This window comes from Giraffa tippelskirchi, chromosome 1, assembly GCF_054371585.1.
Source record: "Giraffa tippelskirchi isolate mGirTip1 chromosome 1, T2T-mGirTip1v1.2.pri, whole genome shotgun sequence".
NCBI classification, from domain to species: Eukaryota; Metazoa; Chordata; class Mammalia; order Artiodactyla; family Giraffidae; genus Giraffa; species Giraffa tippelskirchi.
Genome location: NC_137275.1, coordinates 211,326,839 through 211,346,020, shown reverse-complemented (window position 1 = coordinate 211,346,020; position 19,182 = coordinate 211,326,839). Strand labels below are relative to the sequence as shown.

Sequence of the window (19,182 nt, the reverse complement as noted above, 5' to 3'; positions counted from 1 at the left end):
TAACATAAAATTCTATTTTGCCCTTTATTGCAATATACCAGTATCTTCCAAGGAACAGAATACCAAGGTGCAAAGGGGACATTTTCTGTAGTGTTTCACATGTGCTCCCAGCCCCATCTCCCAACCCCACCCCATTTAGCTTTGAGACTCTATGTTTTCCTGGAAAACAACAACAACAACAACAACAACAAACACAGGCTAAACTGCCACACATCAGCAGAGGAGATAAGTGTGCTCACTTCATCATGAGCCACCATCATAATAACAAGCCTCCATTGTTAAAACAGAAGTCCTTCAAGACAGGAATACCAGCAAGGAGTTACTATGTTTAACCTGGTGTTTACTGATTGGCAAAGGAAAGGCCACCAAATTTTGCAACTCAACAAAGGGAGCTTTTAGTTCCAGGACTTACCTTTCCTTTTCCTCCCAGTTTTCTCTGCCCAGACCTTGTGAATGAAGGTTCATCACTTACTCTTTTGCTAATCAGATAGTCAGACCACGTGGACATGTTGGGGCTGTCAGATCTCCAGGTAACCTAAGGAGTCTATCTTTTTAAACTGACATTAAACATAACCCCAAATTCATGCTTCAGCCTCAAAGACCAAAACTGCAATCCAAGATGTAAATTGCTGAATAAAATGTCTATTTATTAAATGTCTATCTTTTCTCATTAATCTCTCAAGGCCATCAAGGGGTAGGTATCATCATCCAATTTGACCTTTGAGTGTAGGAAGCTAAGATTGCCCAGGAAAACACAACTGGCATTGAGAGAAGTAAGACTCAAAGCCAAGCCTTTGTTCCAAAGAGCCCATGAACTTTCTTGCCAGCCCACTAAGCTCCTACCAAGGACATAACGACAGGCCTTGCTTGAGAAACAGTCCGTTCCCTGACCTGGGAAGTATTTAGGCTGGCAGTAGATGCTGCAGAAGGCATTCAACACCAGAAGGTCGCAGAATAGAGCAACTCCTAGGTCTCCTACATCAACAACAATCTACAGACTTCCTCCTCTCCTAATAAGCATGTGACTCTGCAGTCATCTGAGGTGAGCAACCAACACCCTTCTGTTTCTTGGGCTGATTAAAACAAACCATCCTTTGCTCGGCTCTGCCACACCCGCCATCTCGCTCTCATTCTCTCTCGTGGACAGCTTTGATTACACCGCCAATGAGGAGACGCCCTCCAGGGCTTCCCGGATGTAGCCTGAAGCTCCGACAGTGGGCAGTTACTCCCTCCCTTCAACTGATGCTTCCTCATCATTCTTCAGCCATTTAAAAAAAAAAAAATCACAAGGTAACCCCGAAATGACACATCCCCACCATCCACCCTTTCCATTCCCACTCTGAATTGTGTTAACTTATACATCTGGGACCCCCAAACACTTCATAGTATACATACCAATAAATAATACCAATAAGTAAATGAAGAAATACGCCCAGTATTCCTCACCTTCCTGCGCTCAACCACCGCGGAAGAACTCAACACGAACCCAGCACACACGCGCTCTTTCCACAAGCTGCGCTCACAGGGCAGTGCAGACACGTCTCGTCTCGGAACCAAACAGATGCTTACCGAGTTCACTTCACCCTCCACCTCCAACGTCTATACTGTTCCAACCTTTTCACGTTTCTTCCTTCACCTGAACCATCACGTTTTCATATACGATTTTCTTCTAAAAAGAAGGCCTGGCTGTTAATCCCCGTCCACCCCCGCCCCAATCAATGGTTGATGCCCGCTTCAAAGTCCGGTTTTACCATTGGAATCTTCCACTTCTTCGGCCGGGGTGGCTTTTGGGGAGGAGTGGTGGGCGTGCGAGGAGAGGAGACTGACAATCCGTGGCCTGGGGAGGGTCAGGGCTTTTCCGTGGACCTTGAGGGAGTGTTCCTTCAGCTGGCTGATTGTCATGGTGGAAAAGGAGCACCAAGAACACTTGTACGCATGCTCACCTGGAGGAAGACAGTGGGGACAGCAGAGGAGGAGGAGCGGAGAAGGGAGGAAGCGGGTGGAAATAACGCGGTTAGTTCACTCCAGAGAGCACGCCTCAAGCTGCCTGGTCTGAGAACCCTCAGACCACCCCTTGGCAACACCCCCGCCCTGCACCACCCCCCCTCCCGCCAGCATCAAGTGACCTGGTCCCTCTTCACCCCATGCTCAGTTTACGCAAAGGAGCCTACAATGGATCCCCCAGCAGAGCCTGAAATCAAATGTCTAGCTAGCTCCCGCAGAGAGTCTTCCCATCTCTGTCCCTCTGTCTGTATAACAGAAATGACTATGTCAGTTTTCATTTCAGCCTTTGCATCATCCACAGAAAATAATACACTTTATTCTTATTAACAAGGGTTTGATGGGTGGCTTTCCCAGCACCAAGTCACTCAGTGCAAACTATTGTGCCATCCCCGTAACTCACATCCTTGGTGACTCTAGGCCTCCTGGATTTCACACATCCTATATGTGGGGTTTTCTTTGGACCAGTTCACAAACTTGAGAACAAAACTCTATTTCCCTATCTGATCAACAGTACAGAAATGGTTTAAAGTGATTTCTTAAATGACAGAGGTGTATGAATATATAAAAATGTGTGCATCTGAGTGTAGCTCATATATTTTTATATTTATTTTATATTTTCAATATAAAGGGCATTTAAATAGAAATAGCTCAGTTGGTAAAGAATCCGCCTGCCATGCAGAAGACCCCAGTTTCATTCCTGGGTCAGGAAGATTCACTGGAGAAGGGATAGGCTACCCACTTCGGTATTCTTGGGCTTCCCTTGTGGCTCCACTGGTAAAGAATCTGCCTGCAATGCAGGAGACCTGGGTTTGATCCCTGGGTTGGGAAGATCCCCTGGAGAAGGGAAAGGCTACCCACTCCGGTATTCTGGCCTGGAGAATCCCATGGACTGTACGGTCCCTGGGGGTCACAAAGAGTCAGACACAACTGAGCAACTTTCACTTCCCTAAGCAGAACTAAGTATTTTTGTTTTATTCAAATTAATTTTAATTGGAATACAGTTGATTTATAATGTTGTGTTTCTGTTGTACAGCAAAGTGAATCAGTTATACATATACATATATCCACTCTTTTTAAGATTCTTTTCCCACATAGGTCAATTACAGAGTACTGAGTAGAGTTCCCTGCACTAAACAGTAGGAGGTTCTTATTAGTTACCTAATATAGCAGTGTGTATATGTCAATCCCAATCTCCAATTTATCCCCCCTCTTTCCTTGGTAACCAAAAATTTGTTTTCTAAAAGTACTTTCCTTTTAATTGTTTTTATACCATTGAAATACAGCACAGATCACTACGATGAGAGTATGATTTACTTTTGCCCTAAGCCAGCTTTTAAATGAACTGCAGGGTGTAAAATGGGCATGCATACATCACTGGACAGACAAACACTGGTACTACCAACTCAGAAAGCAATTTTGCTTTTAACAACAATAAGTTTAGAAAGCTCAGGCCTGAAATTCAATAATTCCACTTCTGAGAGTTTATATTAAGGAAATATCCTTTAATACTTAGAAATCTCTATTTAGAAATATACATTATTTATGCTTAAAAAAGGGATGAAACAACCTAAGTCTCCAACCCCAGGGAAATGATTAAGTAAATGTGGGTATATCTTCTTGATAAATTACTATTCATTAAAATTAATTCTTAAAGAGATGGTCATACATAGGAAAATAAAATTCTGATACTCAGAAAAATAAATAGAAAGGCATAATACATTAAATCATAATCACAACTATGAGAAATAATTACAGAGGAAATGGTTGAAAGGAAATATTATCAAATATTAATAACAGTGGTCTTTAGATAATAAGGTTGTGAATGGCTACTGCATTTCTTCTTTCATTTTCAAATTTTCTCTAACGAACATGTATTTTTTAAATTTATTTTTAAGGTAAAATGTAAAAACCAGAGGAGAGGACCAGTGAATGTGAACTGAGGACGATGCTGCTGATGTGCTACAGACAAATGCTCACTATAGCAAAGCAAGGAAGAGCAGGTAAACCTCCATCCTTGCTTTTACCCTGTTGTGATGGTTACCTTTCTGCCATCTAATTACTAAGTGGAAAATTACTAAGTGGTTTCATGTGAGGCGAGCCCAGCATCCAAAGTCCTGCATTCAGCCTCCGTTTTACAACTGATGACCCCCCACAGCATGCATTTCCAAGAAGGCCTTGAAGAAAGAGACCCACACAAAACCTTGAATGATGCAACATGCTGTAGCCCAAAGCAGAAGAGAAGCTCAAAAAAGTCAGAGGACCCAAACAAGAACATCAGTCAATTCCACGCTCCTCAAACCATGACCTAGGAGCTACAGGATAATGCTGGGCATGAACAATGATATTTACTAACATAATAAATAGAGGGACCTCCCTGGTGGGGCCCAAGTTTGATCCCTGGTCAGAGAACTAGATCCCACATGCTGCAACTAAATATCCCTCATGCTGCATCTAAGACCAGGCACAGCCAAATAAATAAACACTTTAATAAACAATACTTAACATAAGTAGTATGTTAACATAGTGTGTTAAAATAGTAAGTATGTATGTTATTTTATGCTCTTATTTCACTTCTCAATTTTTCAGTGCAAAGATGGCTACATGAACCTTGGTGGGTGGTCATAAGTGGCATAACTTGAGAGAGAATTCCAATCCAGGTATTTGGTTTGTACACACTACTTTTCACCCTTTAAAATAAAATACTCTATTGAGTAGAACAGACAAGTCAAGAGTCTTTTTGGAAAATGATTTGACTTGAGCCGTGTCATAGATACCAGTGGTCCAAGGTGTGCAGAGAACTAGATAACGTTGCTCCCACTCTCTTTGGACGCTTTCTTCCTGCCAACCAGTGACCACAGAAGACCAGTCTGCTTGGTCAGCTCCAAGAATATACGCTTCAGCTCAGTGCCCTAGAGTCAGTGTGTAGCCTGTGGCACTTGATTTTAAAGTCCTTCCCACAGGCCAAATCACTTACCCAACTCCCATTGGTAAAGTGTTTTTGACAAGGCTGAGATCTATAGGAAAAACTTCTGAGGATGGTGTCCCAGCTGAATAATTTACAATATATCCCAGTTAGAAAAGAGTGGTTTGATCCCCAAAGCCTCTTCCTCCTTGGACTTCAGTAAAATATTCTGGGAGATACAAAAATACTAACAGAGAAGAGCCTATACAGTTAATCTGCTGACCATCCCCCCTCCACCTTCTGTGAACTTAAGGCTTCAGTAGTTTTACTCCATTAAGACAGTTCAACAGAACCCAACATTCAAGAAATAACAGAGACGGTCTTATTTCCACAGGGGATGAAGAGATGACAAAAGTGAAGGACTTGCGTTCTGGGCAGTTTTTATAACCATACAACGGAAGTTACTAAATGAGACGGAAAAGTTCTAGCTGATTGAAAAATTTAAAGCTAGAATTCGTGGTGGGGAGGGGTGGAAGGGAGGTTCAAAAGGCAAGAGATATATGTTTATATAGAGCTGATTCACTTCATTGTACAGCAGAAACTAACCCAACATTGTAAAGCAATTATACGCCAATAAAAAAGTAAAAAATAAACTAGAATTCAACTAGTATTCTAAATACCTTAGCTGAAGAAACTCATGGAGGAGACTTGATCTCTAGAAGAATCTCTGATAGTATCGGTAGCTATTCTAAAGTGTTCTGTTTCCCCAATTTCCCTGTGTTTGAAGCAAGTTCCTCAAGGGCTATCAACACTCCCGAGAGGGCACCACAGGCCGCGGGACAGTCAGGCTTCTCAGAGGATTGAGGAATCATGGGAAACGCCCCCAGGCCGCCTCACCACCGCCTCTCCTACTAAGGCCTCTTTCCTCTCTCGGCTGAGTTCTGATTAGCCATCTGTGGGCATCTCCATCATACGCCAAGTGGAGACGAGCAGGACAGAGAGAGGTAGCATCATGTGAGCGCAAGGATGTTTGGTTTTTGTTCCGGAGTCAAATTCTTAGTGAATGGGCTCTGTGGCCGAGAAAGTGTTAAGTGTCAGTCGCTCAGTCAAGTCCAACTCTTTGCGACCCCGTGGACTGTATAGCCCACCAGGTTCCTCTGTCCGTGGAATTCTCCAGGCAAGAAAAGTGGAGTGGCTAGCCATTCCCTTCTCCAGGGAATCTTCCTGACCCAGGGATCAAACCCGGGGCTCCTGCATTGCAGGTGGATTCTTTACCATCTGAGTCACGAGGGGGCCATGAGCAGGACACTTAATTTTGAGCCTCTGTAGCTTCACCTAAAGAGTGAAGAGTGATAACAGCATCCACCCTTTAGGGCTGTTTTGAGGATTAAATGAGATGATGAATATCACATCTTATTAGGGCAGAGCCTAGTAGTTAAGGGATGTTCATGAGACCAGCCCGATGAGAAGACAGAGTAACAGAGATCAGCACAGCTCCTGGACACTCAGGACCCAAGGTCTCTTCGTATCTGGGGCATGGAAATGCATCTAAGGGCATCTCAGGAGAAATCTCAGATATCCTGATTTCTCTCTGCCCCTCTCAACATTTCTAAGATTATAACTTTATTTTAGTTGGAAATTACTTTTAGTAGATGTACCAATTCTTGCACTTCCACTAGCAAGTCTATGTAATTTAGAAATTTCTCTTAAAAAAACAGAACCCGTGAGTAGCAAAAATCTATTAGTAGATACATATTAGTTGAATGAATCGATTATGACATGGGTGACCTGAGGCTTGGTATTATTTTGCCTTTGAGCCATTCTTCAATTTTTATTTATTAGATTGAGATAAAACTGAATACATGAGGATTTCAAAGAAAACTTATTCTCATGTGTATGGAGCAAGAGACTTAAAATTTCACTCACTAAAGACCACTGGATTTCAAATTCAGAGAACTAGTATACAACGAACAACAACTCACCAGCATGAGCTTTGAGGATGTGTGTCTTCAGCCGGCTGTTGTAGGAGGACTTGAAGGAGCAGAGTTTGCATCGGAATGGTTTATGGTGTCCGTGGTGGGTTTGCATGTGGCGATCCAAACTTGATGTAGAAGGAAAAAAAAAAAAAAGGAAATGACAGGATTAAAAACAGCATCCAACATTTTCTCATTGCCCTTCTCCAGAAATCCCATTTCTAAGCTGTTCAAAGTAATTTTGTTACTTTCCAAGGATGGCACTTACCGGAAAAAAAAAAGATTGGCAAGAGTTGGGGAAGCTAAAGGAAGGAAGAAATCAAAAATGCGTTTGGATTGAGAGACATGGCAGTGGAAACAGGTCTTGATAGACTTATTTTCCCTTCTCTAAAGCATTGCAAAGTGGAAGAAGACATCCAAAAACAAAAGGTAAAATATGGACAAATTTAAGTTTTCTGCAAAGTCAGTGAGGAGTGTCTATCAAAGAGGCCTTGAACCTATTCCCCACCTCCTCCTGCAAAACGAGATTTAGAGAAATTTTGTATGTAAAAAGGGCTGACTTTCCTCTTAAATCTTAATTCCACCATGAACACCTGTGCAGGGCAGGGAGCTTTCAAAGTGGCTGAACTATCTGTGATGGGCTGTCTGTTTCCAAAGTCTTTATAAATATGGAGGCCCAGGGCAAGCATGTTTACAGGAAGCTGCGTGATCCAAAGGCTGGCCTTGCCTTCTGATAAAACCATGTTTGCTGTATACCAGTCTTCCAGAAGCAACTTATAAAGAAATTATTATAATGAGCTCTCAGTATTTCATAATAATTACTACTGTTAAAAAAATAATAAATCTACCAAACAAGGTGTGGGAAGACGTTCTAATTTGTATCAGTGCCCCAGGGAACTAGATTCCATTCTAAATGACTCATATGGGAACGGTACTTCTTAGCATTTAAATATATAATGTTCTCCCAAGCTCCCAAGCTGCACTTTCCATTGCCTCAGGACACCTCCTTCTAGATGTCCTTCAGCTATCTTAAACTCAACCAACCCGAAACAAAAGTGTTGGTTTTATTTTTTTTTTAATCCAAAACAAATTCTCTTTCATTTCCTTGTTTTTAGAAAGAACACTTCCATGCTGTCAGTCAACCAGACTGGAAATCTCCATGTCATTTGTACCCTACTCTGTCCCATCTCCCCTCCAAGAAGTCAATTTTTCCAAGCCATGAAGATCATCCTTCCTTAACTGTTTCCAAAGTTCCATTCTAACCCGGTGGCTCAGCTGTCTATCATGACCCTCCTAATTGGTCTCCCCCATTTTTTTTCCAACTCAAAAGCGCAAGCAATGGAGTCAGACTGCCTGGGATCAAACACCAGCTATTACTCATAACCAGAGTGGCCTTGGGCAAGTTACACAACCCCTCTACATTAAAAGGCCTCACTTCTCTTATCCATAAATGGAGATAATAATGGGACCATACTTCATAGGGCTGTTCTGAGAATAAAATGAGATAATGCTTGAAGGCACTTAGCACAGTGGCTGGCACACAGTGAGGCTTGATAAATGTCAGCTCTTGTGGCCCCCACCCAAAAAAGTCCAACAGGACCACCAGGCAAGTGCCTCTGAGCATCACCTTCTTCCTCAGGACCCTGCTCCCTCATCTTTCCTTTCACACTGTATGTTCTACCTTCCTACTTGAAGACTTGACTCAAAAACTCCCTGTTCCATAAAATCCTCCTGATTCTTCAAAAATGGATGTACCATCTCTCTTCTTTGCAACTTCGTAGCATTTTATCGATACATTTTTTAAAGACAAGTGCATTATTTTGCCAAGTCATTTGTATGCTTGCTTTACTTATAACCCAACAAGACCCTGAGTTCCCTTAGACCACCGACCATGTTCTATTCATCTTTATATTCCCCCCAAAGCATTTACAACAGAGCATATTCATTTATTCACAATAACTTACTGAGGTGTCAGAAAAGAGAGTCGCTTTCCAACAAACATTTATCGAACAGGTGAGAACTACACTAGTTTGAGGCCAGGGCAAGAATCTGATGACAAAGATTAGATACTAGGTCCTGTATAATCATAAAAGCCATTGCAACCCTCCCTAACCTCCGTAGAAGCATCGCCTCTTCTTGCCTTTCAACAACCACTAACTAGCACTTTATCTTTTTGAAGAAGCAAACAGCCCATCATTTATTTTCAATTATGATAAAAATAAACAGCATGTCAGCCTCACAATCAGCCACCTTCATCCAAGACTGTAGAACATGTTATTGAATATTTCTCTCTCATACAGTTGTGAGAGAAAGGCAACAAAAGGTTGCTGCATCTCAGAACCATCCCTCTTCCCATCACTCTGAATGGCCTCACACAAAAACCCAATATGCAATTTCAAAGCTGTGCCAAGTAGTGGAAAGCTCCCTCTCCCAACCCCCCTACATTTCAAGCATATCTCCAGCATCGATAAACTTCTTTACCATTCCAGGTCTTTTTTTTTTTAAATGCCAAGCAATGACTCTTTGGTCACATGGGTTAATAGTCCTAATTTTACCTCCTTGGTCACTTAATTTCCCAAATGGAAACTTACTTCCTCATATGATGACTAGGTTCTGGATGAATGCTTGACAGATGCACCAGTAAACTCATGTACTCTCTGGTCTTTCCTGGTGTAGATTATAGCAATTCCTCCAAAACCGTCATTTTTTAAAAAATGCCCAATTTAGAAAACTCCGATTAGAAAAGATACATGCACCCCAATGATCACAACAACACTACTCACAACAGCCAAGACACTGAAGCAACCTAGATTTCCACTGACAGATGAATGAATAAGGAAGATGTGGCATGTGTATACAATGGACTGTTACTCAGTCATAAAAAAGAATGAAATAATGACATCTGCAGCAACATGGCTGCAACTAGAGATGATCATACTAAGTGAAGTAAGTCAGACAAAAACATACGATATTACTTATATGTGGAATATTAAAAAATGATGTAAATGAATTTATTTACAAAACAGAAATAGATTCACGGACATAGAAAACAAACTTATGGTTACCAAAGGGGATACTTGGGGGAGGGGTAGGGAGATTAAGAAGTACACACTATTATATATAAAATACATAAACGAGGACCTATTGTATAGCACAAGGAACTATACTCAATATCTTATAATAATAATAACCTATACTGGAAAAGAATCTGAAAAAGAATATGTGTACATATGTGTGTGTGTGTGACTGAATCATTTTGCTATATACTTAAAACTAACACAAACTTGTAAATTAACTACACTCCATTTTTTAAAAAATGCTTGATTTTGCCAAGTCTGGTATCAAGTAAACAGTCTCTTGTTCTCAGCCCCATTTGACAGATGAGGCGACTGAGGCTCGAGGTGACACAGCCAACTAAACAGTGGGCGTGAACCATGAGAGGGGTCTTGAGACTCCTCCAGCCTCTCGGGCCTTCCATGCCCCTCCCATTACCACTTGTGGACATTCGGTGAGCACTTACTTGTGTCTGAAAGCAGAAACAAAGGAGCAATACTGGCAGCTGTACTTGTCCTCGCGGGTAAACATGGCCAGGGCCAGATGGCTCCTCTCATGAGAACGCAGCCCCTGCATGGACATCAGGACTCTGTCACATTGACTACAATGGTATCCCCCCGGCCGGGTTTCATCCTCCAACATTCCATCAAGCAAGCAGTGTTCACCATCCACCCGGTCCACCAGGGCGCCAGTGGCATCTTTGGCTGCTTCCAGTCCATCCAGGAACAAGTGGGAAGGGTCTTCAGCCTCCTGCTAAGAGAACCACACACACACACATGCCCCACCAACAAAATAAATATCCATCATTGCCCCCAGCTCTCCTCCTCTCCCTTCATTCTCCCAAACTCATCAGCATTTCCTGTTAAGGCTTCCTCCCCTGCCTCTCTGGCTCCCCCTAGAGGAAGGGCACACCCGAATGCCATCCTCATGCAGTGGTGGTGATATGAGGGCAACATCTGGACACAGGTTGCTACTGCCTGAGAAATGTGAGGGAGGGGCTCTCCCGCTTTTGAAGACAGTTCACTCCCTTATCGCCCATCTTACAAGGAAAATTCTAATTGGGATACTACTGAAACTGATACAAAGCAGGTTAGGGTTATGGCTCTGAGAAAGGAAGAGAGGCAGGAAGAAGGAAAAACAGAATGGTTTGGGCATCTGGGAGCCTTGGAACACTCTCAGCAGAGGAAGGAAACTGAAAGATCCAGCTCTTTGCCACCATGCTCATCTCCAGCCCACAGATGGTTACGTCACTCCTTGACCAAAAGGCTGCTATATAGTCAACTTAAAAAATTAAGGAGAAGCCTGGGTTTAAGTTGCTTTTGTTTCGAGGTGGTTCCTTGGATTACTGATTACACAGGAAGAGCTGCTCTGTCTCCCCTGAGTGATTTGGGGACGCAAGGCTGGGACACACCACGATGGCGGGCAAGGACCTGGCCGCTACTGTCCCAGCACCACTCACAGCTGTGTCGCCAGCAGGAAGGCTCCAGTCTTCAATGGGAAAAGCAGAAGCTTTACCTCCAGGCCACGATGGCTAAACAGGACGCAAGATCGAGAAGGGCCCATGACAAAAACACATTCATGTATCCAAAGAGATAGGGCAGAGCCCTGAACTAACTTCTCTGCTCAAAACTGATCACTGGCTAACAATATCCTAGAAAGCAAGGATGGCGGCTTGGTTATTAAAACAGTGACTAATATTTAAGGTTGTGATGTTCAAAACAGGTGGCCTGATAACACGTCGGAGGCAGAGGGGAGGCGCCTGTCAGCAACATATAGGGAAAAGGGATGGGGGAGACAAATCAGGTCAAAGGGCTCACAGGGCCAACTGTGACTTGAAGGCTTTCAGTTTTAGATTTAACATTTCTTAATGCTCCTCCAAGGACCCAGAATAAGAAGTTAAAAGACAGATTCTCCTGGGCTCTCTGCACCATTACCAGATGAGAAAGACAGACAAGAAGTCAGGCAGTGGGAGGAGCAGAAGAGGATGGGGAGAGAACCCACGGGGCTCCTCTCAAGAGCTCGAAACACTTGGAAGTGCAAACAAACACAGCACAGAAAGGTGACCCCAAAGCCTCCTGTATCCAGAGGCCCGGATCTTCTGTTTCCACCGAACTATCCGCGTGGAAGGGAACCAGATCGAAACGCAACCGGGTGGAGACACGGAAGATGAGGAGGATCCAACCTGTAAAGAAATCAGAACAAGCCAGACCGATCCCAGCGTAACTCAGGAATGCCCACGTCTGGGACGCCCTTTCCTGAGTGGCTCTGAGCAGCGGCGTGGATTAGGAACGCGAATGGCTCACGCACAAGACTTCTCATCCAGACCTTCCCAGTGCTCACCTTCACGGCGGCGGACACGGCGGGGACACTGCCGTACTGGACGTGCTTGCGGAGGTGGTTGCAGATGGCGCGGAGCGTCGGATGCACTTCCACACAGAATTTACACTTGTAGCCCACCACCTTCCTCTCCTTGATCTTTGGCACCTCTTCTAAGTGACCAAAAGGCTGGTAAAATACAGTGGTAGCCATCAGTACTCCGAGCCCTCCCTCAATGGCTGGCATTTATTCTTGCAGCTTACTAGATTTTACGTTACAGCAGATTAGCAGGTTAAAAACCAAGGGAGATATATGCGAGCATTTTTACATAATGCATTCATCAGAGGCGAGGCGCGCTGCCGACTACGCAAAGTCTCCGGAACCCCAATAGGTGACGACTTGTGAGAAGTTCTCGGTGCAGAAGCCTCATCGTCACTGCCACCCAGTTATCTGGCTTTCAAACCCATTGTTCAACTACGCAGGTGAAACGTTGCATGAGCTATGCCATGAGTGAACTTCTTGACCAAAAAACAAAAGAAAAACAAAAATCTACTCCTGGAGATGTCTGGTTCGTGGAGCCGACACTGCAAACCAAGACATGGCTGAGAAGCACTAAGGACACGAGAGATGGCCCACAACTGTCTTGGTTAAGAGAGCGAGCGGTTGTCGTGAACTAAGCCTCGGACAAGACCGGAAAACCACCCGACCCTCCCCTGGGGAGCCTTGGGAGGGACCACAGGGAGGGGCACCAGGGCCGTGGAGAAGGGTGAGCAGAGAATGGGGGAGATAATCAAGCTCGAAATGTTTAATTGACTTATTGAGCTCTCTGGCAAGCTAAGTCACTAGGAAGCCCGGAGCGGTTTGGCTGGCAGCGAAGAAGTGCATGTGGGCACCAGTGATGAGAGGCCTCCTGGGGGAAGGGAAATCAAAACATATCCTTACCCTCTCTTGTTTGAAATCTGCAAAAGCACCATCTGCATATTTCTGCTTGCTCAAAAGCTGTTTCCTCCTCTCCTGGCGTTTGGCACGCTTCTGGAATTCCTCATTGTGAATGTTCAAGTGCGAGGTCAGCTCGGCGGTGCTCTGCAGTCTGCTCTCGCAGTGCTTGCACTGGTAGGCGGAGCCCTGCAGCCGGGGGCCGCCGCCCAGGATGACAAAGTCCCTCTTGAGGTCCCGGCTATGGTGGTCCGTGTAGTGCATGCTCAGCAGCTCGGCCGTGCTGAAGGACAGCTTGAAGCACTTGATGCAGCGGAACGGGAGCCACTCGATGTCCTGCCCTTCACTTCCCTCCACCTCCGCTTTCTCGAAGCCGCCTCTCTCTTCCGAATCTTCCATCAGCATCGGCTTCTCGTGCTCGTCGGCGTACACCGCGGTGAAGTAGCCCCCTAGCTTACTGGCGTGCTGCTTCTTGGGGAAGACCCCCGGGTGGCGCTTCATGTAATGGGACACAATGCCCTTCTTGCTGAAGGACTGGAAGGCGCACAGGGAGCATTTCTTCTTCTCCACGGCGCGCCGCAGCTCTTCGCTGAGTGGCGGGGAGTCATCCTTGGGTGGCGACGGGATGATCACCTTGTTGGGCTTGTCGCTGATGGTTCTGGACGCCGCCAGGCAATGGGTGTAGTAGGCGTCGATGTCGTGGCGCTTCTGGTAGTGGGCAGCCAGCCCTTTGCGGATGGGGTTGGTGTAGGCACACAGGGCGCACTTGAAGAGGTTGTTCTTGCCCTCCGGCTGGGCGCGCACGTTGTTGTGCTTGATGCGATAGTGCCGGGCGATGCCCTTCCGCGTGGAGCAGAAGTACTTGCAGAGCTGGCACCGGAACACAGTGTGGGACACCAGATGCGAGGTAGCGAAGTGAGACGTGGACACGGGCTCCTCTCCCACCTCGTCCTCGGTCACCGAGACCTGGGAGGGGCTCCCTTCAGTGGTTATCTCGGGCTCGAGGGACATGGGCAGCTTCGGGGGTGACTGGGAAAAGACATCGAATTCCGGCTGGTTGTGGTACTTCTCATAGTGGATCTTGAGTTTCTCCAAAGTGCCGTGTGTGTAGGGACACAGTTTGCAGCGGTAGGCGCCGTACCCTTGCTTGAAGATCCTGCTCGTCTCCTCTACATCGTTCTGGGCTATGTCGGTGGACTGCTCCACATCGTGCACGAAGTCCTCTGCGGTCACCTTGATGGACGGATGTCGCTTCTGGTAGTGGGTCAGGACGCCGTGGATGCGGGTGTTGATATAAGGGCAGTGCCTGCATTTGTAGACAGCGCCGGGGTTGATATCGATGTCCTGGGCAAAGTCGGCAGCCTTCACCTTCATGCCTGGGTGCTTCTTCCCATAGTGGGTCAGAAGGCCATGCAAGTTGTTATATTCAGACTGACACACCGTACACTGGTATGGGGTGGAGGAGATGGCGGGGTTAGCTGAGGCAAGTTGGATGGTCTTCTCAGGGGAAAGCCTGGCATCCTCGGGGCATTCGACTTCCTGCTCCGGGAGCGGGCCAGGCATACTGTTTTCACAACTCATAGGGCCCACCAGCTCTTCAGAGGAAGGTATGGGATTCTCCACGGCATCTTTCTCCTTGATGATATCCAGCAGCACCGACTCATCCCCATTCATGGCCCAAGGGTGGAATGCTTGGTAGTGATTGGTGATGTCCCAGATGGAGAGGGCTTCGAAAACACAGTCTCTGCATCTGTATGTTTTGGCTTCAGCTGGCATAGTGAGAGAGGGAGGGGACGGGTCTGGCCCCGCCCAGAGCTTGGTGGCCATGTAGGTATAATCCACATAATGCTCAGGGTGCCTCCTTTGGTAATGCAGAAGCAAACCACTTGGCTCTGTGTGGGAATAGATGCACCACTCGCAGTGGTAGCCAGCTTCTATCAAGCCATCTAGAAATGCCCATCTCATGATGGACGTGACCGTGGCCTTCAGGGCAGGGTGGTCTTTCTTGATATGCTTCCTCAGGGCATAAAAGTAGGGAGAGGTGTATGAGCACTGCCTACACTTGAGCGCTCGCAATTTTGTTTTGTCCCGCTCCGCACCCGCCGGGGAGACCAGCACGCAGCTGGCTGGCTTCTTCTGATTGCGGTCGCAAAGGCTTCGGATGGTGGCTGTGTGCTGCCGGATCACGTCCGCATTGGCCTTGAAGTCTCGGTGCTTCTTCTGATAATGAATGAGGACACCTTTGACCGTCCGGTTCCCGTAATCACAGTGCTGGCAAAAAAACATCTCATTCTCCACGGGAGGGCCATCTCTCTCGGAGCTGCTCCGGTTGAGCTGTTGCATAGGGGCGGGTGGCCGGGGGGAGCCATGGGGCCCCTCCGGCCCTCTCATCATTGCAGCTGTGGGAGGAGCCTGTCTGATATATTTGGCAGTAACCTTTATTTCTGGGTGTCTTTTCTGGTAGTGGACAAGGACTCCCACAACTGACCGATTGCTGTAGGAACAGTGTTTGCAGTAGTAAAGCTCAGTACTGAGGTCTGGTGGCGGGGGTTGTGGGGGGGGTGGGGAACCCATGGTGGACATTTTGGGAGACATTGGAGCACCCACCTCAAATGATAACTGAGAAAGGGCAGAGCCCCTGTCCACAGACACCATTCGCATGGTTTTCTGGATCCTAAAGTAGGAAGCCTTTTCTTCTGGGTGTTTCTTCTGATAATGAACCAACACAGAGTGCATGTTGGGGCTCGCGAAGGAGCAAACGTCACAGTCGTACACGACAACGGTGTTGACCGAGGGGTCCTTCTGATTTTCACATTCTGGAGGAAAGCTCTTGGAAGGAGTGTTTTTGGGGAACGGAGCTGGCATACCGCCACCACGGGCCACGGGAGTGGATGTAGCCATGTTCTTCGGAGCCGAATTCAGGATCTCCCGCAGCGTCTGTGATTCTGTGCCTAGCCCCTCCTGCTGCTCCACCACGTAGCTCGAAAATATCATGGCATTGTTAATCTTCACGGTGGGATGCATTCTTTGGTAATGTGGCATCAGGCTTCGGACATTCGGGCTTGTGTAGGAACAAAACCGACACCGGTAGATCAGGTCCGAGTGGTCAAAGTTGAGGACATTCATGGCTTCTGGGTGGTGTTCGCCGTAATGCTGCTGCAGGTCTTCGAAATTGGTGTAATCGATGTAGCATTCCAGGCACCGGTACACTGCACTGTGATCGTTGGGGTCTAAGATGTACCTGAAGCTGAACTTAATGTATGGGTGCATGCGCTGGTAGTGGGTGCTGACGCTCCGGGCAGATTTGTTGTTAAAGTCACAGTGTTTGCAATAATAAAGCCTTCCCGAGTCACTGAAGTCGGTATTTTCATTACTGTGCTCAGTTGCGTAGATAGGAGTCTGGGTGTTGAGCAGAGTAGTATTGGAAACCTGGTGATCTTTCATGTTGGTGGAGGAGCCGTAATAATCCTCCTCATCTTCAGAAAGGGTGAGCTCTATTTCAGCCCCATTGGTGGCATTGTAATCATGAGCAACAGTTCTGAAGTTGGGCTCCTTCGGGGGCTCAGGGACATCTCTCGCCCAGATCTGCTGGGCAGAGAAGGGCGTGGGCACCTCCAGGACGGGCTCCGGCAGCTCTTCCTCCCTGTCCAGCTCCACCTCGATCTCCACTTCATTGTCCTCCTCTTCCTCCTCGTCATCCTCCACGTTGATCACCGCATCTTCCTGCTGTTTTGTTTGGTTAATTTTGCTCTGCAGGTTGCTTGCTATCTCGTCAATCCTGGTCCTCTTCTTCACAGGCGATAAGTCGAGCGGAAAGTCATTAGCGAGCTTCCTAGAGGCCTTGGCGACAAAATTGTTCTTGGAGGACAACCCAAGAATTGAGGTCTGACTTTTCTTCACAGTGTTGCTGGAAGAGGGGTGGCTGTCTGTCTCACTGTCCAACGGCAGGCTTGAGGGCTGCCCCTCGAATTTTGGCAAGTTGTCGCAGAAAGAGTGTTTGTGCTGCTGATGAACTCGCAGCCCTTTCAGAGTCGTGGTGGAGTAATTACACATGGTGCACTTGTAGGGGTGCAAGGGTGGGGCTTGTGCGGGTGGCGGGGGAGGCGGCGGGGGCAGCTGGGGCTGGGGTGGCACCTGATGGGGCGATTGTAGCTGCGGCGGCTGTGGCTGTGACGGAGGTGGTGGTGGTGGCGGGGGCGGCGGTGGGGGCGGCTGTTGCTGCTGCAAGGGATCCAACAGGACCCCCGACTTTCTGCCATTGATGCTTGAGCTCTCGTAAGACACGACACCTTCATTCAGTGAGGAGGAAATGCCTTCACTCTGGGAATTCACAGCATCCCAATCTGACGTGGTACCCGTGTGACACTGTTTGTGAGCCCCAAGTTTTAATGAGCTCTTGCAAGTAAACGGACATTCATCACATTTGTAGACAGCTGTCTTTCCAGATAAGTGGATGTTTTCTATGTGACGGGAAATACTACGTCGATGCATGGTGAGGAAAGGACAAAAGGGGCACTGGAACCTATTCATGAATCTTCTAAACGGGATCCCCTTGGTCTCCAATAATTTGTTGCCGTCTGAGCCCATCAGCTGCTCTGCAGACATGCCTGCTGTCTGGTGATCCATAGCACTTAAGCCATTTTCACTGTCTATTTCATTTAACTCTTCATCGGAACTGGAGTCATTCAGCATGCTGTTAGTTTCCAGGTCAGCAGAGGAATTGGTCATCTCGGGCATTCCGTAACGGGATCTCTCTGCCAAGTTAACGAGGCCAGAATTGTGAGGTGACTTCGGCTTCATCTGAGGGTAAGACATGGGTGAAAACTTGGAAGCGGAAGAAGAATTGGGTCTCATGATGGAGTTGCCAATGGAGCCCCTGAAGTTGGAGACATTAGTGTTGGGTAACTCCCGGCTGGCAGCATTCATGGACAGATAGGTGGAGTTAGAAGTGGGGCTGAGGTCGTTCTTGTTCTGTGCCTCAGGCACATTCGTCCCTTCTTGCTGCTGCCTGAGACTGGACAGGATCTTGACCATGCTGCGGTGCTTCTTCATCATGTGGTCACACCAGCGTTCTCGGCGGGGGGTCTGATAGCTGCACCACTCACAGCAAAAGTTGCCTCGAGACTTGGTCAGTGGCTTGACCATGGATTCTAAGATGCTGCGCTCCACGACCTCCGCTGGCAGTTCCTTGCAGGGGTCCTGCAGGGACATGGATGGGACCACCGGGTCTGGCATTGGAGCAGGGGCAGGGGGGGTAGCAGTGGTCTCCTTCAAATTGTTTTTGTGATACATCTTCTGATGCTTAATTATTCTTGCCCTCCTTGGTGACTTGTATGTGCAAAACTGGCAAGAGAAGACCTTTCCAAATCCCTCATGCATCATGATATTATAATTTAAGGATCCTGGAACAGGGGGTCCGGCTGAACTCCCTTCAGCTTGAGCTCCGTGGACCTTCCTAGTGTGTTCAATGAGGAGGTTTTTTGACCTGAAGTAGCGTACACAGAACTTGCATTGAAAAAACTTGTTTGTTGGTTTGGGATTAGGGGTAATATGCTGACTGTAATATCCTGGACTATGGCCATAGTAACTTCCAGTCCCCAATGTGGCTGCATTTTGACCTAAAGAGAAAGCATAAGGTAAGTGGGAAGAGAAGAGAAAAGCAAAAGCAAATCAAGAAACTCAACCATGCAAATCCAGTTTGCTTTTCAATTATTCTTCATTAATAAACATCACATTCAAAAGGCCTAACATCTCTAGATGAGGCCCTGAAGAGTATTAACGAATTGTTAATGAACATACACATGTTGCCTCTCACGGATGGAAGGTAGTGCTTGGCTTCAGGTGCAAGACTCCCCTCATCTCTATCTATGCGCCACAGAGCTCTGCAAGTTTCACAAACTTGTGATATTCATTCTAGAACTTTCCAAGATACTACCTTATGCTCCAAATTGAAAGGAAGCTAAGAGACATAAGGAAGCTGAAAGGACTATTACCTGG

At 46.7% G+C, this 19,182-nt stretch overlaps 1 protein-coding gene across 12 annotated transcripts in view; it reads right to left on the bottom strand.

Moving 5' to 3' along the window:
* ZNF462 (zinc finger protein 462) overlaps positions 1–19,182 on the bottom strand; it is a 178,972-nt gene that overhangs the window by 72,707 nt on the left and 87,083 nt on the right. For 4 of the 12 annotated variants that reach the window (XM_081525575.1, XM_081525556.1, XM_081525545.1 and 1 more), the window contains 5 exons: positions 15,793–18,803; positions 12,274–12,438; positions 10,400–10,503; positions 6,889–7,007; positions 1,752–1,943 (listed from right to left, as the gene is read on the bottom strand). In XM_081525575.1, the coding sequence (XP_081381701.1) occupies positions 1,752–1,943; positions 6,889–7,007; positions 10,400–10,503; positions 12,274–12,438; positions 15,793–18,803 (3,591 nt within the window). Of the gene's footprint in view, positions 1–1,751; positions 1,944–6,888; positions 7,008–10,399; positions 10,687–12,273; positions 12,439–13,191; positions 18,804–19,182 lie in introns of all 12 variants that reach the window. The other 8 variants (XM_081525497.1, XM_081525478.1, XM_081525507.1 and 5 more) reach the window with 3 other exon arrangements.